Source organism: Vanessa tameamea, chromosome 29 (genome assembly GCF_037043105.1).
Source record: "Vanessa tameamea isolate UH-Manoa-2023 chromosome 29, ilVanTame1 primary haplotype, whole genome shotgun sequence".
Classification (NCBI taxonomy): domain Eukaryota; kingdom Metazoa; phylum Arthropoda; class Insecta; order Lepidoptera; family Nymphalidae; genus Vanessa; species Vanessa tameamea.
The window spans coordinates 4488423-4510110 of NC_087337.1; the positions used below are offsets into that span (position 1 = coordinate 4488423).

At 32.7% G+C, this 21688-nt stretch overlaps 1 protein-coding gene across 1 annotated transcript; it reads right to left on the reverse strand.

The window, feature by feature from the left end:
* Positions 1 to 2520: 2520 nt before the first annotated feature.
* LOC113395451 (uncharacterized) lies at positions 2521 to 19991 on the reverse strand. Its single transcript, XM_026633029.2, has 5 exons — positions 19770 to 19991; positions 6022 to 6100; positions 4927 to 5103; positions 4069 to 4183; positions 2521 to 3285 (listed from the first exon to the last, which is right to left on the reverse strand). Exons 2-5 carry the CDS (start codon positions 6089 to 6091, stop codon positions 3153 to 3155), a joined length of 495 nt encoding a protein of 164 aa, XP_026488814.1. The 5' UTR covers positions 6092 to 6100; positions 19770 to 19991; the 3' UTR covers positions 2521 to 3152.
* Between the last annotated feature and the right edge of the window lie 1697 nt (positions 19992 to 21688).

Consider the following 21688-nt stretch of genomic DNA (forward strand, 5'->3'; position numbering starts at 1 on the left):
TGTTTAGCAAAATGTCTGAACTATAAAGAAATTTTTAGCCTCGCGACAGAATTGAGTATTAATAAAGTTGTGATTTGTGTATTTTATTAACATAAGGACCGTAAAATAAATATTATTCTTTTAATGTCGTGTTTTATTGAACATATTTATATTTATTTATGAACATAGCTCGCTGTGTGCTATATTTTGTGTACCGACATGACTGCCTTGTCCCTTAAATTTATAAAAAAAAACATTTATTTCAAGTAACAATGACAATATGCATAATACTGAGTAGTAGAATATAAATTAAAATAATCAATAATATTTTAAAATAAAATAAATAACATTAATTTAAATTTACATATAATTAAATTACAACTAAACACAAAATAAAATAAGATTAATGGCCAATTAATTACACGAATAATATGATATTAAATTACATAATTATTAGATATTTATGGTCATTGCCGTAACATGTCTGTCGCTGCAATGCTGGATGCAAGGACATGCAATGATTAGGAAGATATTTGGGCTATCCCGCACACTGCGCATGGCCGCACGAACGACGCACTGCGCACATTGACGCAACGAGAGATTGAGAGTACGAGACAAAATTAAAAATTAAAATTTGTGTCACAGTGACGGAAAAGGGGAAGAAAACGGGGGGAATTCAGTTCAGTGATTAAGCCGAGACTCGAATATGGTAATTATAGGGTACTTTATTTAGTGAAAAATAAATTAAGAAATTTTATTTAAATCAAAATGTATGTAGAAATATAGTTAAATATTCTGATTTTTAATCATAAAAGCACGTTATTGTTTTATTATATTAAAATTAAAAGTCATAATTTTGAGTCTGTATATCACGTGACCATAACACGAGCCGCCATGTGTGATGGTCGCCATATTGGCAAAAACTGACATTTCAATATCATCTGGCAATTTGATATACTTTTCTGGAATTTTATTACTAGTATTTGTACAGTACACACCCACGATAGTGGTTATAATCCATTATTGCCCTGATTAACACCAAATATTTTTATAGCTATTATCCTTGATGAGCACCAGTCGGTACATATAAAACTTTTGTTTTTATAAATATTCACCAAAATGATTGACAGCGTTATTGCAGGCATAAAAAAGGTTTAAAATATAATTTAATATTTTTTAATCAAATTTATATTAGTTGTAGTCAAATTACCGTAACTTAGTACAAAAAATCTCAGTACTGGTCAGCGCGCATACATAGTAGAAAATTTTTGGTTCTTAATAAAACGACTATTATATTTTATTGTGTATATTTTCACAACTATTTACACTAAATATGAATGTGTCAAAAGTATTAATAACTTACTTAAAACATTTTGTACGTGTTTATTGTGTTAAATTTTTTAATAATTTGTGTCGAACGTTCAATTTACAAAAAACAATGAACATTTCTGTTATGTAGACATTTATATTTATAAAAACAATATACGATTTATGAATATAAATATAGAATTTTAATGAAATTGATATAAATATAAAATAATTTCATTTATCAAATAAAATGTAATCTTGTGTATGAATAAAATTTTTAAGTGAATTTACAAATATACCTCGTAAGTATTTTCGACATTAGTATAGTCGTTATACAATGAATATTACATAATATAGAGTATATAAGTAGAATATTTATATATTAAAAAAAAAAAACAAATAACATAATTTGTGCGACAATTAACAATTTTCGAAGTTTCAAAATTTAAACAGCACTTTAAAATGTGACACAAATATCAAACCATTAAAAAAAAAGTAATCATATCTTTCATAATAATGTTTGTTTTTTAATATAAACGTAATTACTCTGCTTATATAACTGTTTATTCAATAGGTAATAATTAAAACAAGTACATTTTATTTCTTAAAATATTTAAACTAGAATAACATGAGGCGTGACGATGTCACTTTGAAACCATTTTCAATGGCTTTTTTTTAAACTCTACACAAAATATTACATTCATAATAGACGTGCCATTTGACATAGCATTAAAAAAAAAACGAAATGACAGCTGTCAAAAGTAAATGAGAAATAATAGACAACGTATGACTATATACACTGGAATGTCATAGACATTCTCTTTGAGTACAAATGTACCAACTCGCTTAAATATGTATATCTAGGCTATTTTAATTAAACCGTGTACATGATATGTTTATTAAAAATAATCAATCATAAGCCATCTTTAAATTTACGTTACCAAAATTAAACAAAGTTTGAAATCATTTAAATGAGGTAAACACGAGTGACGTTGTCTATGGTATGAACAAAATTTAAACTAATATTCGGCCGCTGAGAGAGGTGCCTCTTTGTACCTTTGAAATGACGAAGAGATTACAATAAAATATTTGTATCGTTTGGAATTATAATTGCGTCATGTAGCGGCTAGTTATCGGATGATACTGTCCCCTTGGGTTTACGAATTAATTAATTTTATTTAAAGAGTTTAATTATGTCATTATGTATATATCATATAGACATAATCAATGAGGCTTTAGCTTGGTATATGAAAGACATATTCTTTTAAAAACAAATCTGAATTAAACTCGACTCTATGATGTTAATTTCAATTACAATTGAAAATAAAATTAATTTCGCCTTTTTTTATGGTGCCAGTGTAATTGTCTTTGGTCCGTAAAGCCTCTTCTTGCCAGTGGCAAGGCGAGTGTCTATTGGACTCCTCTGACACTAAAGCCATCTCCGGCTCTAAATTTAAGACGCGGTCGGTAGGAGAGCGCTTCTGCTTGTTTGCGTGACGTCACTAGCTGGGATTTTTAATTTCGCCCGTAAGATTATATGGGGTATGAAGTGTTGGTAAGGTGCTGATATTCTAACGGTATTATTTTGCAGAGTGTGCCGATACACCCGAGTGTATCAGGAAGGATATCTTTGAGTTCTAAGTGCAGACTTGTACTATTAACGTATTACTCAGAATTAATCTGAGTAAACAGGTTTTATGAGGGTACGCCGTTTGTAATGAAGACTGTCACCACAATGATCCATCGCTGAGTTAAATATATGATATTTCTATTATATATTTTTATTATCCTACTTAGCATGTAAAATTACAAAATTACTAAGCCAAGCTGCTCTAAGGTGTGTTTGTTTTAATTTATAATCTATGTTAGCTCGTCACGGCGTGCGATAGCAATACCGTGATGACGTATGTCATTAGAAATGTCGCTGGAACGGACGTTCTGTGCGAGGTGTTGCAAGCATCCGCGTCGTTACAACTTTGAAGACAGCCGTGGACGTATCTGAAAAAATTGTTGGTTATATGAAGAAAAAACAATCATTTATTCCAACATTTTAAATTGATGGTAAGACTTTTTTTTAACTACGAAATACAGAAGGCAGACAGTTTTTTTGTGAAAACGAAATAAAATAAAATAAATAACCAGCTGAGTTTCTTTCGCCGGTTCTTCTCAGGTCCGAGGCGTTAATTTCCGAACCGCTGGTAGATTTTTGACTATCAATAAGCAAGTGTAATCACTTCTACATTGAATAAAGATTTTTGACTTTGACTTTGAGACCAAAACAATCAACCATCTCATACTAAGCACCAGCACACCAGCGCTCAGATATTATCTGTCAGCTCTAAGAAATTTGGAGTATTCCTTATACTCTTAATGGGACAACCATAGGGTAAGGTGGTTTGTCTCTCGTAGTCTCTGCCCTTTAAACTGTAATTGCAAAACAAGGTATCGCTGTTTTACGATAAAGTACTGAAGATTAATGGTGCTCACCCAGACCCTACCTACCACCAGTATATAAATAAAGTTGCTAATAGCCAACAATAATACAATAACATTTGTGTATCTATAATAGCCAATGTTTTTTTTTTAATTTTTACGGTTATTCAGAAACTGACCTTAGTGTTTATTTAATACATATATATAAAATACATTGCCTACTAGCAATACAAACTTAACATATAAAATCACCTATAAATATATATATTAATATTTAACTCAATTTTACGCAAAAAGTCTTTACGTCGATATCATTTTTATATATATAATATACATGGCAGCACTTACCTATCGTTATAATAAAATCGACCACAGTGAGACATACGAATGATCTCAGTGTCTGTGGTGGCAGTACCGGAGTCAAGACCACACCCCCTCACAGTTATCGTTTCTCCGGTGTCATCTGTAAAATCATGAGATCAAAGCTGGCTTTAAGGGAGGGCCAAGGACAAATACACTTCGTATTAGTGAAACGTCCAGTGACAGTTGTCTGAAGTTGGTGGGGGAGATCTATTTAATATTGCTATTTCAAGAGTTTGTTAACTGTTCTTGCCATTAGACAAAACAAACCGCTACGCCCATTCATTTTAAATCTGTAATATCTTTGAAAATATTCATTTGAATTACATACTGTAAAGGACAATATTAATCTATATTAAATTCACAATGTATTTAAGGACTTAATTGGATATGAATTAATCTGTATTGCTTAAAATCGCTACATAAATAAGCCATTACTTCTCTTAAAATTTAAAGGATAAAATATCCCTAAGAGATAGATATATACCTATCTATAGATAGATATATATCTACAAAAAAGTCGTCGTAGACTTTTAAGGTGTACAATACTTTAGTAAATTATTTTAATCCATCTCGTAGGGTTCAGCCAGCGTTTGCAATGTATGCGCAATGTGTTTATTTATATGACATTAGAAACCTCTAAAATTATCAGTGTTCCTCTACTATATTGTGCACGTATTATACATATAAACCTCCCCCTTGAATCAATCTATCTATTAAAAAAATTGCATCAAAATCCGTTGTGTAATTTTAAAGATCAAAGCATACACAGGGACAGACGGCGGTAAACGACTTTGTTTTATACTATGAAATGACGATTAGTGACATTTTAAGATATATAATTACCAAAAACACCAGCTATTTTAATACAAGAGGTGGCTGGAAATAACCCGTCTCTACCCTTCCTGCCACCCATGCAGGGGGACTCCAGCATGTTCAGGGAGTGGTTGTTGTGGAAGGGATCATCGCAGGCTGGGAAGCGACCGTTCATTGATACGCATTTGAAGCAATCAATGCATTGCGCTGAAAAAAAACAAATAGGCGTTTGAAGTTCTCCAAATAGACTAAAGACCATGGCAATTTCAAGAAGGAGCCTAGATTTAGTGCCCTTTTTAGTGCACAGGTGTGTGCACGCACAGTTGAACTCAATTCCCTCTCATAATGCAAGCCAATCCAGGACTTTACTTAACAATATCAACATTTCCAAACTTCAGGATTTCTGAGAAATTATTGACACATCGACATGGTCACAGGGTTTTGTGGAAGCTCTGAGTAATAATGCACTCATCAAATACTCTACCGCGAAACGGTAAGACATCGTATTGTTGTGTTCCAGTAACTACAGGCACATGGGTCATAACATCTCACTAATGAAAGGGTATTTACCATCTTACAATGGTGATGTCTATGGGCAGCGATGACCACTTATATTCAGGTGACCCATCGGCCTTCCTATTTTAAGTTATTGTGTTGATTGTTATTTTTCGCCGAAGATTGTTTATTCGAACGCGCTCGTCACAGGTTCTATCTGAACGATTCGAAGAGATATAAAATATTTTACGTTGGATAACTCATTTGTTGTAAAATTTATAGAGCAACTGTTCTCAACCTCCGCATTTAAAGAACTTGGTTGGGACATCTTATGTATTAATAGCTTGATCGGTCATGATCTTATTTAGAAGAGCTCCAGCCGAAAGGGGATTCTTAATTGCAATTTACTAAATTGAGAATTAATTTTAGAGAGCGGAAAAAAGCTACTGGTAGGGTCAAAACCTGACATAGATTTCGAAACTTGTAAAAAAAAATGTTGAACAAACGGGAAGTTTCGCGTACTACCCACTAGTTTATATAATAATTCATATACAAGATAATTATTACTATTTTAAATTAAAGGCATTTTTAATGTATTACTAATGTTACGTGTATGTCTACAAAACTTACCAATTGAAGTCAACGACAATAGGACGATTGTGGCGAGGACAATATTTGTATTCAGCCTTGGTGTTGCCATATCTTAAAACTGAAATAGAGATTAATTATTAACACAAGGACTTTATTTTATAAATTTATTCAAATCAACTTAGTGACGTTGTTTGCAGCCGAGATGTCATGGATATGTCATTGCGGATCTGAATATCGATTTATGAATAATATTTTACCGGTTTCAGATACGGTTACGGAAACGAAATTATTTCGGATTATCCGTTTGTTTCGGATAGTTTCGAATATTATCGATTTTTAAGTGTCAATTTTTTGGTAGAATTGGCGATTTGTTTACGCTATTGCCAATTCAACTCTCGGAGACGCGCCTCACTATTTTCCGTGTGTTTTCAAACAAGTTTTACAAGACGGACCCGACTTCGTAAGGGTAACTGTAATGTTAAATTTCCGCTTATATAGTGATATATATTATTATTATTATGCCTATTTCAATGGAAGTCGGAAAAATTATAACAAACCTTAGATTTACGTATTCCATGCGATTTGCTAATAACTCAGCTATATTGTGCACTACTAGGAGTTTATGATTAATATATCTTTATTTATAATACAACATTATTACATTTAACTACTTATTTTTACTTTAATTTCACTTCCAAAATCTCGATAACAGTTTCGTCGACGTTCAAAACGCCATTCTTTCGCAAATCCACAGTGAATATCATAGATTAATCGAGCTCTCGACCAATGATATCAATTTGTTGTCTAATGTTGTTTATTTCGCTTTTTATCTGTTATGGTTGAAATAAAATATATGTAATTAAATTGTAAAAGCAAACTAAAGTAACGCCTGCTAATGTCCCACTTAGGGATAAGGCCTCCTCCCTTTCGCGGGTTGGTGGATACAGACAAGACAGATTCATTGATATTAGACACGTGCAAGATTCCTCGCGATCTTTCGTTTCGCCGCCTTCCTGTTATATTAAAAACTTGCGACGCGAATATTAAATACTTCTTCGCACGGGTGCATTTTATTAATAAAGAAAATGATATGATATAACTATACCTTAAACCATGCTATGGGATATAGATTATATTTAATTTATTTTATTATCTTTCTATCAGCGATTTTTTTTTTATTTCGGTCATTAGTTCAAGACATTATTCCTTACATACAAAAAAATTACCTCTGTATAATCTATGTATATAAAAACGAAATCTCAGAAAATATAACACCTACAAAACTTTTGGCAGGTAATGAATTTTACGAAATTCCACCCATAACGGGTAAAACTGAATCTGTTGTTGTTAACATTTTATTTTATTTTATTTCAGTAGCAATAAGACTCTTACAGTTACAAAATGTAATAACTCATTTCATTCATCAGGCTCTAAATCGAATATTCTACTTTATTACAACTTTGCTTGGTATTAAGGCTTTCTAAGCGTGTTTGGGTAGGTACCCACTGTTTTACATGACCATTGCACATGAGCGGTGGTCACCACTTACCTTCAAGTAGCACATATGCCCGTCCGCATACCTTTATCATAAATGCAAATATTAGTGCGATTTAAATGTATGTATGTATATATACTAATACTTTATTCGTAATGAAATCGTGTTTTTTATTTTCGTTATTAGAAAATACTTTCCTGATATAAATTTATTAATATTCCTCTTTTTAACATTTAAGAACGTGCTAAGTTTTCACGACCCCCGCATAATTAACTAGTTTATTCAGAGGGTGGAAATAACAAAATAAATCGAAATCAAAATATACTTTATTCGAGTAGGCTTTTACAAGCACTTTTGAATCTTCATTTTACAAACTATATTAAAAGTAAATCCGATACAAATAATTTGAATTTATTCAAAGGCAAATTTAATAATATCTGTGGAAGGAATACCTTGCCCCAAGAGAATTTTATTGACTTTGCGGAGTCGGAAACTTCGAAAATCCACAGTGAATATCATAGATTAATCAAGCTCTCGACCAATGATATCGCGTCAATTTGCTGTCAAATGTTGTTTAGTTGTATATTTTTTTTTTCTGTTATGATTGGAATAGAATATACGTATGTGCCAAATATCATTCAGATCCGTTCAACCGTTTTGGCGTTGAGTCACAAACACATCCATCTAAACTTCCCATTTATAATATTAGTTGGACATCGAGCAGGAAATACTTTAAAGTTCATTTTAAATTTTACGATGCTATACGACCGTCTTACAGTTCTCTTCAGGTGGCAATACTTGGTAGTATTGATTAATTCTTGTACCACGTGACCTTCAAACCCTCAATAATTCAACGATTTATTAACGTTGAGATCTTTTATATTGTTTAAACTTAATAAGCTGGTGATATTTATTGACATACTAGTCACACACAGTCACACAATAACAGCCTGTTAATTTCCCACTGCTGGGCTAAGGCGGAGGCCTTTGAGGAGAACGTTTGGAGCATATTCCACCACGCTGTTCCAATAAGTATCGGGAGACACATGTGGCAGAATTTCGTTGAAATTAGAAACATGCAGGTTTCCTCGCGATGTTTTCCTTCACCGAGAACGAAATGAATTATAAACACAAATGAAGCACATGAAAATTCACTGGTGCCTGCCTGGGATTGAACCCGAAATCATCAGTTAGAATGCACGCATTCTATCGCGTCCATTTTATAATTTTTGATGATTTCGGGCCTGTTTCGTTAAATTTGGTCCGGCCGTTCCAGAGATTAGCCGGAACAAACAGACCGACAGACAGACAGAAAAAAATTGAAAAAAGTTATTTTGATATATGTACCGTGTATACAAACATATGCATTTAGTAAAAAGCGGTTATTTTAATATTACAAACAGACACTCCAATTTCATTGTATGTACATACATAGATTAAAAAGTATTAAAAATGACTACGTCTTAAACTCATTGTCTTTGATTAGTGTATATATTTGACAGCTGTCAACGTCCGGCGTACTGTTGTTGTCAGTAGCACATGAGCGTTTTCGGTTTCGATTGCAAACCGATTTCTGATTCCAAAAACGATTTTAAAATCCGATTCCAGTAGCACTTTGCCTCCCCCTTTCAATGGCGAACACAGATTTCGTTTTTTAACTAACGACAATAACATATTTCACACAACAAATGGAAAAGTTTTATATATATTTATTTAACATACATAAATCTTAATGTTTTTTAATAAACTATATATGCTCTACTCCACTCTAAACTTGTTATTAGATTAAGTAACTTTCATTTTCTGAAAGACATTTTTCGTGATTTTTAATATCGGATTTGCTGTTTGAGAAATCGATACGAAAACATTTGTGTCTGAAATTGGAGTTTAGATTCGTTTAATTCGGTATAATTGACAGTGATGACATTCACAAGGCTATAGTTTATTCCAATCGAAGAAGGAATAAAGATAAACAAACCTTAGATTTACGTATTCTTCGCGATTTGCTAGTATTGTTTGTTACTAACAGTTCTCGATGAATATATTGTTACGAGACTAGCCCTAGCCTCCATACGGAGCTACGTCATAGGATATTATAAATATATACAATTATTATTGTAATTAATTGATCAATAATTTGTACAACTTTAGTTAATATTATTTTATATGGAATAACATTTAATACTGGCATGTAACACTATTTCTTATTTTAAAAATGATTGAGCTGTCATAAGGAAAACAATTGGATGGTTGTGAGGGATTTTAAAGACATATAGAGAGATTCAAGCATCATTGTAAAAAACATAATTTTATTTTGCCATCCCGAACTACTGAAATTACATAATCTTTATTTATAGTACATAGCTATTCCAATAAACTACTTATATCCACTTTATTTTTACTTCAAAAGTTTTGATCACAGTTGAGAACAGTTTGGTCGACGTTCACAACGCCGTTTTTAGGGTTCCGTAGCCAAACGTCTGTCTGTCTGTCTGTCCGTATTTCACAGCCACTTTTTTCCGAAACTATACGAACTATACTGTTGTAACTTGGTAAGTAGATGTATTCTGTGAACCGCAATAAGATTTTCACACAAAAATAAAAAAAAATAAAAAAAATTGCGTGTTCCCCATACATAGCACTGAAACTTAAATAATATTTTTTCATCAAACCCATACGTGTATCTATGGATAGGTCTTCAAAAACGGTATAGTTTTTAATATAATTTTTTTCTTAAATGAATAGTTTGCGCGAGAAAAACTTTCAAGGTGGTAAAATGTATCCCCCCCATTTAACTTCGTAAAAACTATATGATGTACATTACCATGCAAACTTCGAACGAAAATTGGTTTGAACGAAATCTAGTAAGCAGTTTTTTTCTAATACGTCATAAATCATAAACCGTAATTTACCTATCATTCAATCAACTCAAATATAAAAATAAAAAATTGAATATCATAAACATAAAACTTGTTACTTGCCGCAACGGAGCCCTTCATGGGCGAGTCCGACTCGCACTTGGCCGCTTTTTTATGTCACAAATCCATAATGAATATCATACATTATTCGAGCTCTCGATCAATCGTCGCGTCAATTCGACGTCAAATGTTATTTATTTAACTTTTGTCCTCTTGTTGTTGGAATGGACAACAATAAAATAGTGTAATTAGTATAAAATAAGACAAATAATCTTATAGTTATAATAATATTATATTGGAAATTGTAAACAATATTAAATTTGATAATAAGAACTGAAGGAAGGTGACCACATCCTAAGACGTAGCAAACCGACCGCGGGGAAGAGGATGTCCGCCCGCAAACTGGTGGTCAAACATGCTACAAGAGGCCCAGAAAGAGAATCTGAGTACACAGACAAGCCAGAACAGAGCTCTCTGGCGCAGACGTACAAGGAGACCCGACCCCGGCTGAACTGAGAAGAGGGTTTGGACAAGGAGGAAGGAAGAAGAAGAATGAAAAGAACTTGTTGCGATTTAATGACAAGTTCTTCTCCGGTTAGGTTAGTTTTATTACGAAACGATGACAGTTTTTATGGAAAATTATTAAGTATTATACTTGTGGATGGAAATGGAATAAATTGGATAAATTTTCGTGTTTTTTTTCTTGTCAATTCTAACTCGGTGAAGGAAAATATCGTGAGGGAATTGCATGTGTCGCACGTAAATGAACCACATGTGTATCACCTGCATTATAGCACCAATAACTATTTGTAGATAACCAACAAAATACTCACTAAACGTTGTAGTACAGACACAGATCGAGTTCGCTGTTAGAGATGTTATAAATTAATTTATCGTAAAATAGACCCGCGAATTGCGTTCTTCGATATTTCTTGGTGATATATTTATTTTTTTTTAACTCATGGACAATTATTTACACCACGATGAAACATTAACCCAAACGTTACGGCAGGACTAAGGGTTTCAAGCCCCTGCCCAAAAGTATCGCAAAACTTACTGTTTAGCGAGCATCACACTAACGAAACCAAAACAAAATGTCGTTTGCTAAAACCGCGGGGTCAAGTCCCTCCCAAACAACAATCGGAACCGCCACTCAAAGCTTATTATTAATAATTAAAACTTTACCATTAAAATTGTTCAATTCTGAACTACTTCAACATTATAAACTCAAAACACGAGCTTGCTGACCTGAACTACATATATGTATATTGTCTGCTTAAATATCTTGTTGGTTTATAACAACCAGTCATGAGATTTTCTACCGCCAAACTTAGTATTGCTGTGTTCCGGTTTGAAAACTGAGTGAGTCAGGAGACGAGTTTTACTCACTTATAACGGTAACGGTATCTTTCCGATACTATTCCTCAAAAAAATTAATCACTTAAATTAAAAGCTTAATCGTATAATCTAATTTAACTTATTTATATACATTTCGATACGATAATGTTTCTATTACGATACAACTTCGATCGAATCGCAACTGTAGCATTGTTCTAGTTGATTAAGTTTGAATTCGATTGCGATAAAATGTCAATTAAAAGTCAAACTCAAATTCGTTTATTCAATATAGAAGCACTACACTTACTGATAGTCAAATTGTAATACCGCCGGTTCGCAAAAGAAAATACCCCGACCTGAGAAGAATTGGCGAAAGTAACTCTGCGGGTGTTTCTTTTTTGTCAATTTTATTATTTACTCAATTGAATATGAATAGAAATAGCTAGGAGGCGATCGTTTCGTCCACAGGCGTGCTATCAATCATAAATTCACTAATTCTATAGTAACCTTTCGCACACAAGCGTTCCTTAAACCAATGTTCCAAGGTTGGTCGTATTACCAATGTACCTTACATTGGTCATTCCTGACAGTACTGTATATAATTATATCTTATATATTAATAGCGTAAGCCGATTTTCGTCCCAGTGATTATGGGACGATAGCTGCACATAAAAAATCGGTTATGGTCTCGTTTTGAAGAGCTCCAGCCGTAGATGTGCAGAGAAATAAAGAAGATTCTTGACTGAAATTAACTCATTATATGTTTTTACGACATTAGATTAACCACCGTAGTCTCCTTACAGGCCAGGAAACAATTGCAAATATTGACATAGAACAGCATGTGGCCCAAAATAGCGAAATTCCGCTCATTGAGATAAACGACAGTTCAGAAAATGACACAAGCGCTCCATCTTTGCATGAATAACCAAGCGGCGTCGTTAACACCGAAATACTGGACATATTGGGAGCGGATCCGTCCGTGACAATTGAATATGGCCCAGACATTAACAAGGACTAGCATCTAGATTTACACACATTGCTACGTCTGGGTTAACCAGAGAGACTCGTAAAGATCTTCTTAAGAAGTATCTAGTACCTGAAAATTGTAAAAATATAACGGCACCACAGCTAAATGCTGAAATTAAGGCGGCTCTAACGGATCAGGTGGTCAAAAGAGACAGAGTCATTGAATCAAGACAAAAAAAAATGGCGGCTGCCATTTCATCCTTGGGCAAAATAATTTTGGATCATTTGAGTGCCGAAGATATAAAACAACGCCTTGATAAAGGACCTTATGGACGTTGGTAGAATATTCTGCGACATCCAACATACCGAATCGGAGGCAAGGCGTAACTTTGCACTTTATTCTGTTAAAAAAGAACTCAAAGACCAATTATCATTAACAAAAATTGACAAATACATATTTGGTAACGACTTAGCAGAGACTCTTAAAACAGCAAAGGCTGTTTCAAAATCTATTTCAGATCTTAAGCCGAATGCACCCAAGAAACCGAAACCTGCAGCTTCCTCTACGAAAAATTTAAACTGGATGGCGAGGACCCCGGCTCGCAGGCAAACGAAGGGTCCACCGCCGCGTCACCAGCTGCCTGCCACGCACAACGTGCCGCCTCGCGCGCCCTTGTCGCACAACTACGTGCAGCGATCCAAGCAGACCCGCCGCCCGTAGATCCGGTACATTACGCTGGCAGACTTAAACATTTTTGTAAGCAATGGTCCCTATTAACACGTGGTTACAGCAGTGGTGTTGTCAATACGCATTAAAATTTGACAGTTACAATAATTTTTTGCAAATATTTTTAGAGCGAAATAAGCAGCTAAAAGTTCTAGTTCATTAATATGCAATAATAACTCGCTTTTGGACCAGCGACCACTGGCTTTTTGCTTATTACAAGCCGCACCCCACCCAGACGTTGAGGCGTCAGAGAATATCTCTAAGACATAGTTATCATTCCTAATTCTACGTACAGAATCATCGATAACATTAAGCCACCAGTTTATATCGGGCAACAATGACGGTGGTGTTACCATGTATTTATTGTAATCATCGTTGCCTCGTAAATTACGAAACTTAATGCGCTCCAGTTTTTTGGTACATAACCAACCGTATTCTATGACAGGACAGGCAGAAATTAACAAACAAGCTTTGCGTTTTGTCTTATTTTGAACCGTTTTAATGTTTTGATATTTTCTAACTCTAATTTAATTCTAGTTCGTTTGTTACTTACAGGACTTTGAAGGTACTTTGACACTTTTTTGTTCGTTGATGATAAACCCTAACGCCTGTAGTAGCATTCGAGTGACATCAATGTTTTGTATGCACTCTTGATAGGAATAACCAGCTAAAAATAAATCATCTAGATACATAGATGATATAAAACCACATGACCGTAACAAGCTCATGACAGGTTTCATCAGTTTTGTAAAAAGTAATGGCGCCGTACAGATACCGAAGAGCAGAACGTTAATTTCGTAAATTTATCATCTATAATGACAACAAGAAAAATGTATGTCCTTCAATTTAAAATGTTCCGTATTGATAAATTTAATTAATTTTTTTTAATTTAGGATAAATCTCATTTTGCCACTCGGTTTCAGTACCAAGAATACACGTGATATGAACTGATCAGAACAAGGTTCACACTGAGATATTGCTCCAATAGATAAAAGGTTACGTAAGGTATCAACCAAGTGGGTTCTCTCAGAATCTGTGAATGTCTTTGGCTTTGGCAAACATGGTTGATGGACTGGTTGATTAAACTTTATTTTATTTAAACGATTATCTTACAAATATATTTAACGATGGCGGTCAGTATGTGACAATTAATAGCCATAGAGCTGCGCTTTCCTTAATTGTTGGAAATATATCCAATGATGATAGACTTGTAAGATTTTGTAAGGGCGTATATAAGTTAAGACCACCGCTACCACGGTATAGTACCACATGGGATGCAAGCCTGGTTATAAATCATCTAGCTTCCTTGTTTCCTAATGAAAGCTTATCACTTGAACAACTTTCAAAAAAATATATTACTCTGCTTGCTCTTGTAACCGCTCACAGGGTGCAAACGCTATTCAAAATAAAAAGCGATCAAGTCATTAGCTTAAAAGATGTAAGAAAATAATTATTAAGATCACGGAACTAATAAAAAAATCCAAAGTAGGCGGAAAGCAACGGATTCTATATTTACCTGTCTCTGGCGAGCGATCATAGATATGTCCGGCAAAGACCTGATTTTATAATAGACCTGTTGTTCAAAATGAAGATAACATGGCACTAGCACGAACATTGTGTCTTCTTTGATTAAGTATGCTAGTTAGATGTTGTTTTTTCTTTTGTGATTTTCTTAAGTCTATGTATTAATTTTTCTTGAGGAGAAATAAATATTAATGATCTATGATTTGATGAGATATTCCCTCCACTTACTCTCAACATCTACATTTTGTTCAATAACACTCACACGTTACTAATCTCGAGGACGAAGCACGAGTATAATTAATGATAAAACGAACTTACCTGTAAGTGAAGTTCTAACATAATTATACTCGTGCTTCGTCCGAAGAGATTAGTAACACCCACCCTCCCCAAGTAGCCCGCAATAATTGATGGAGGATATATCCAATCAGCTTTAAACTAATTGAGGCTGCCTACTAAAAGCTCAGCGCAGGTGGGCTGACTTGAGCGGGATAGGAACATACTTTATTTACTTTTTTGTTTTATTGTTGCCACTTTGGTAGTGGCATTTTGTTTTTGTTTCTAAACTATAGTGATGAAGTGGTGTCTATACGTAACCTATACGTTACTACATTTTGTTCAATAATACTCGCATGTTACTAATCTCTTCGGACGAAGCACGAGTATAATTATGATAGAACTTCACTTACAGGTAAGTTCGTTTCATCATTAATTGTTACGATTTAACAAATAATTAATTTTAGAGAGGAAAAAAGTTACTAGCCGGTTAGAGAGCGGTACAACGCCTGTAAAGGAAAAACGTAAACACATATAAGTAAATTGTTTTCGACATACTAAAATCTACCTGAACTAATTTATACTATTTGATATTAAATATTTCTTTTAAAAGAGGTTTCATCATTTTGGCGCCAAATGTGACTTGCAGTTTACAATGAAATTAAATCAAAACAAAACCTGTCATAGGTTTCGAAATTCCTAGAAAAACTTTTGAATATTCAAATTAAATAACCAACAAAATACTCACTAAACATTTCACATTTCACAGACAAAGATCGAGTTCGCTCTAAGATATGTTATAAATTAATTTATCGTAAAATAGACCCGCGAATTGCGTTCTTCGATATTTTTTACGAAAAAACGTTAAACGTACAACGATGGGAGCCATCCCTGCGGTCGCTTGTGTTGACTTAATTACAAGCATATGTTACCGATTTCACAAGATTCACGCGATCACGTTAATAAATTAAAATATTAATTACTAAGGTATAACGTTGTTTCGTATCGTGTGATTGTTATTATAAGCCCGCGTAGAATATTGCGTTATTGCTCCGCCATATTGAAACAAAAAGATTATAAAAATGTCAAAATATGTTTACGATAAAATTAAGTTTTAACATACGAATAATAAACATTATGAAATTTACTAACCGTCCGTCTAAATAGGACTCTCGAATATTTTAACCTAGATTTTAAAGTATATTTATTTTTCCTAGCAATTCATTAATTTTATTATACTCTGCTGACATACTCTGTGATTAAAATGGAAAACAGTAACTACTGAGTTTCTTGTCGGTTCTTCTCGGATGAATCTACTTTCCGAACCGGTGGTAGCTTTACTATGGTGCATTTAATATAAAATGACGATTCAACGAGTGATTTTATGAGCCTACTTGAATAAATAATATTTTGATTTAGATTTTCAGTATAATCTTGTACCGGATAAAATACCCATTTAACACATTTTTCAAAGTATATATCTATGTATAATGACATCATTATATATAAAAAAAAACAGGCCGAGAAATGAAAATGAACCGTGAAGGTAGATTTTTGGATATGTTGTTGGAGGAGCTTAGAAAAGCTCAACTTGAAATTGTCGACCTCGATTTTCTATGTGCGTTTGCCGCTGTCTTGTTTTTATGCGATAACTCGGCTGTGCGACGTGATACGAGAATTGTGATAAGATACTTTTTGTTGCTCTATTTCCGTTCTACAATTTAGGTTCTATACATTTTTAACCTACCGTTGATGATTATTGAGTTATCGAGCGCGAAAACGGCGATGATTTTGCTCTTTCGATCTTGGAGCGCGTTCTGCATCTACCTGATCGGCTCGACGGTCGGATTTTACAAATCCTGTTCATAAATTTTTTCACACATTCATGTTATCCTGTACGAGAGGGCACGTATAGTGCCTAACATGTTCCATCTTGCTCTCTCGATTCCCTCAGTCCTCTAACAAGAGGGTTTAAAGAAAATCGCTGTATTCTAATTTTGTTGAAGGCAACGTTTATATTAGGAATGCAAAATATTTTCAGATGTTCTATCGCCACACAGCAGTAGGTACTCAGTATTGTTATTATATATTGTTATTGTTATAGTTGTTTAAAAACAAAAAACAAAATATACTTTATCTTTAATATATTTAGTTTTTTTTTTAACATTTATATTAAACAGTTCTTTTACGTCATGAATAAGTTAACATCTTAGACAAATAACATTTTGGCGCGTAAAAAAAAAAGAACGAAACCATGAACATAATAATATACTTCACGCTCGTAAACTATGCCAAGGGAAGAAACTATGCGTAAAGTAAAAAAATATATAATTCGTAGAAAATAAAAGATTGATAATATTTTTTTAATAAAATGCATTCATTTTTTTAAATAAGAATAATAATTATAGATAAATTACGTTTTATTTTTAAAGTCACCGCAGAATACGAGTGTTTAATGTCAGAAAGTTATATGAGACATCAATACTAATATTATAAATGCGAAAGTAACTCTATCTCTCTGTCTGTGTGTGGAATTTATTGAAATTTGATAAAAAGCAAGCTTCAACTCCAAGGAAAGTCATTGGCTACTTTTTTATGCCTCATATCTGACGACCAACACTCGTATCAAAATAAGTTGGTAGTCAAAATTTCACTGCTGGACATAAATTTGACATTTTTCATTTTTCTACAGAAGTACCAACTTACAAATATATTAAATACATATAATAATTAATATTGGCCGAGTTATGTTGGCTGAAATCTCAATATCAAGTGCAATAAAAAAAAAGGAACTTACATTTATATTTTTAATCTATACAAATAAATTAAATTGTAGCGACTGTTTCTGACATAAACTAACCGCCTCTTTTTATAAAAAATCAAAATTAAAACATTCTTTATTTAAGTAGGCTCAAAAAGCATTTTTGAATCGTCATGTTATAATATTAAATTGAATGGGAACCCTTTCGGAATGTAGATCCTACCGAGATACCTAAAAGGGCTATTTGTGAGTTACCAACACAAAACAATTATTTTATTTTCATTATTTATTATAACCATGGGCGGTGGTAATCACTTTCCATCAGCTTGTTTGCCACCTGTGCCATAATAAAAAAATTATGTATTTACGGTAATGTTCAAAATAGGAAGTTTTACGTACATATTAATTTGATGTAGGTACCTATATAGCCGCGGAGCACAACTCAAAAATTTCAATAATAGATTATTTAGATAATGCACTTGTATTTATATGTTTTTGAACGTGAATATTTACAGATCGCGTTCAAACCTGGGCAAATAAACCAGTATTTTCATGTGATTAATTTGTGTTTATAATTAATTTTTGTTCTCGACAGCGAATTAAAAATAATAAAGAAAGAAAAAACGGTGAGAAAAGCGTCGGTGAGAAATTCTGCCACATGTGTATCCAACCGTCATTGGATCACACAGTAACAGCCTGCCTGCCCACTCCTGGGCTAAGGCCTTCTCCTTTGAGGAGAAGGTTAAGAGGAAAAGGAGGAGGAGGATACATGCTAATTATAAACACATATTAAGCACATGAAAATTAAGTGGTGCTTGCCCGGGTTTGAACTCGCAATCATCGGTTAAGATGCATGCGTTCTAATAACCACATCTCAATCTTATTTATTAATTAGATTAATCTCAAGGGATCTTTGTCCAGCGGTTTACTATACTTCTACTTTTCGAGTTTGTCATTTTTTTGTACATTTTAAAATTAATATCATAAGTTGGTAAGTTTAATCTAGATAATAACTAATATAAATTATGTTTTAATAGATAATTGTCGTAATGAAAATATGTTGAAATAATTAAATCAACAGGACACGCCTTCTTGGTCACGAATTTCAGTCCTATGCCCTAACAAACAAAAAAAAAGTAAATATAAACAAACAAAATGGTACAGCAAATTTATCTAATAATATCTAATCTCAAAATCGACTATATGCATCTCTATATCTATATCTTTCATATTTTATATATATAGTCTGGTTTCAGAACGGAAATATTTTTAGGCTGTATAGATTTTTTTAGCTAATTATGTCAATTTAATATGTAATCGGGTATAATTGTCCGGGCGGTATCCGAACGCAGCCTTGGCTAGATATTGATTGATATTGATTTTATCGTTGTCAAATATATTTCGTAATAGATAATAATTAATTTTTGTGAGATAAAACCCTAATTTTCCGAATAAATAGAGACTGCTACTTATTATAAAAAAAAATTGTTTTAAATATTATATACTGAACAAAAAATTAGGCAAAAGTAGAGAAATATTACGATTAAAAAAAAAAACAAAATACGAGAAGTTTTTTCGTTATAATATTTAAGATTAACAGAAGCACATAAAATGGTCTTTTATTTATAATAATAAATAGAAGTATTAATTTTATAAATCAAAATTTTTAAGTACGCATTAAAAAAATTACTAAATAATTTAGGCGTGTTCATGTTAAGTACATTAAATTTGGAACGATATGTTATTTTTTTAAGTCAAGGTAAAAAATAATAAACTAATACTTACCTGTATGTGTTATTAGAAGGATCGGCTAATCAATACTGCTTTATATCTATATACAGTTATATATCCTTAAACGATACTGTTATAACGAACGTAAATTCTTCAAAAATCTTCCTACAACAAAATTTATCACTGTGCTATTACGGAAATAGATCGGTTTACGTTATAATGTAATGCGATGTCCGAAAATATTGACTAAAAGCTCTAAGCGATAGTCTCACTGAAATATTTTCATCAATGTTGCAAGTTTTCGAGCTTTTCTTTCCTACAATTATGGGGAGAATTTTACATATTTCGATGTATTTGTGATTTATAATTTTATATATTATAACGTTATAAAATTTGTGTCAATAAAAAATAAAAAATTTTTTTTCTTCATTCATTTAAACAAATAATTTGGATCTTTGCATCTAAAGTTTTTATTTACCAGACTGCTTTTTTCGTACTTAACAGATTTTGGTGTATTTATGTAAAATGTATTTTTGTTCATTATGGATAAATATTATTAGTAAATTTCGATATTTTTTCAAAGAAATCACTTTTAATTTTTCTTTTTCATTTTTTACCAACAAACTTTTTCTAAGCACAGTCCTACCAAAGTGTTTGCTGATAATTCGTTTCTATGGCAATTGTGTTGACAGTTCTATATAAAATATTTATCGTCCTAATAAATAAAACGTTTCTATTTTTTAATCTGTGATTTCCCTGGACTTACAAAAAAAATGTTCATTGGAATTTGCATGTTAGTTCAAAAACAGTTTTTTCGACATTAAAAACTCTATATTTTCGCAAATCCATAGTGAATATCATAGATTAATCAATCTCGCTATCGTGTCAATTTGCGGTCAAATGTTCTTTATTTGGCATTTGTCTTGTTATGGTAGGAATAGAGTATAAATGGTTAATATTTCTTACGGCGCTATTGTCTATGGGTGATAGTAACCACTTTTATCAGGTGGCTAAGAGATCAATCTGCATACCGATGTAATATAAAAAAATGTTTCTAAGTCTATATAGGATTCAGATTAAGAAAAGCCAAGTGATTTCAATATTGTGTTCAAGTAACAGGTTGAAATTTAACCATAATGAATTGGCTTGCATGAGTAGGTTAAAAATGAAAACGGAAAAAGATGGCGAAGTTAAATTTATTAGCGAGTCCGAATCGAAACAAAATTTTTTTAAAAACATTTTAATTAATAGTACTTTTGAATGTCGTGCATTTATTGATATGGGTAGCGATTGTTCCTTAATTGTTTCTGACTTTGCTGAACAATATTCATTACAACCGTGTAAATTACAAACCCCAGTTTCTTTGTTCGGGTTTACAATTGATCATAAGATGATTGTAGATTACGGGGTATCTAGTACAGTTCGAATGGACGATGTAGAACTTCCCCTTAAAATGTATATTCTTCAAAAGTTATCTGGTTGCGGGGTATTCATAGGTAGAAATTTTACTGAAAATAAAACCATAATGTATAGCCGTATCGGTAATTCGTTGAAATTTAGAACCATTAATGAATTTAGTAATGAAAGCGAATTAAAAATATATAGGTACCATAGATAATAAAACATCTAAAGAATGCCTTATTAAAAATATTTTGTCAGACTGTCCTAAATGATTTACGAATGATTTGAGTAACCTGGGCAAACTACCTGTATCGAACTCGAAATTGAACTAGCGACCAATAAAGCGGTTGTACAGCGCCTTATCGTATGTCATATCGCGAGCGCATAATTACGCGAGATATTATCGAAGATTTGCTAAAAAACCGCATCATACGTTGCAGTAACTCGCCATATGCTAGTCCCGCATTATTGTTTGATAAAGCTTCCGGAGAAAAAATACTTTGTATAGATTACCGAAAATTAAATAAAATCACAATAAAAGACAAGTACCTTATGCCACTTATTGAAGATTT

Bases quoted from the DNA above. Each gene is read 5' to 3' on its own strand.
- LOC113395451 (XM_026633029.2), bottom strand. From the start codon at position 6,091: ATGGCAACACCAAGGCTGAATACAAATATTGTCCTCGCCACAATCGTC. The intron at 4,184-4,926 runs GTAATTATATAT...ATGATTTTACAG, and splicing joins TAAAATAGCTGGTGTTTTTG to ATGACACCGGAGAAACGATA. The intron at 3,286-4,068 runs GTAAGTGCTGCC...CAATTTTTTCAG, and splicing joins CGATTTTATTATAACGATAG to ATACGTCCACGGCTGTCTTC.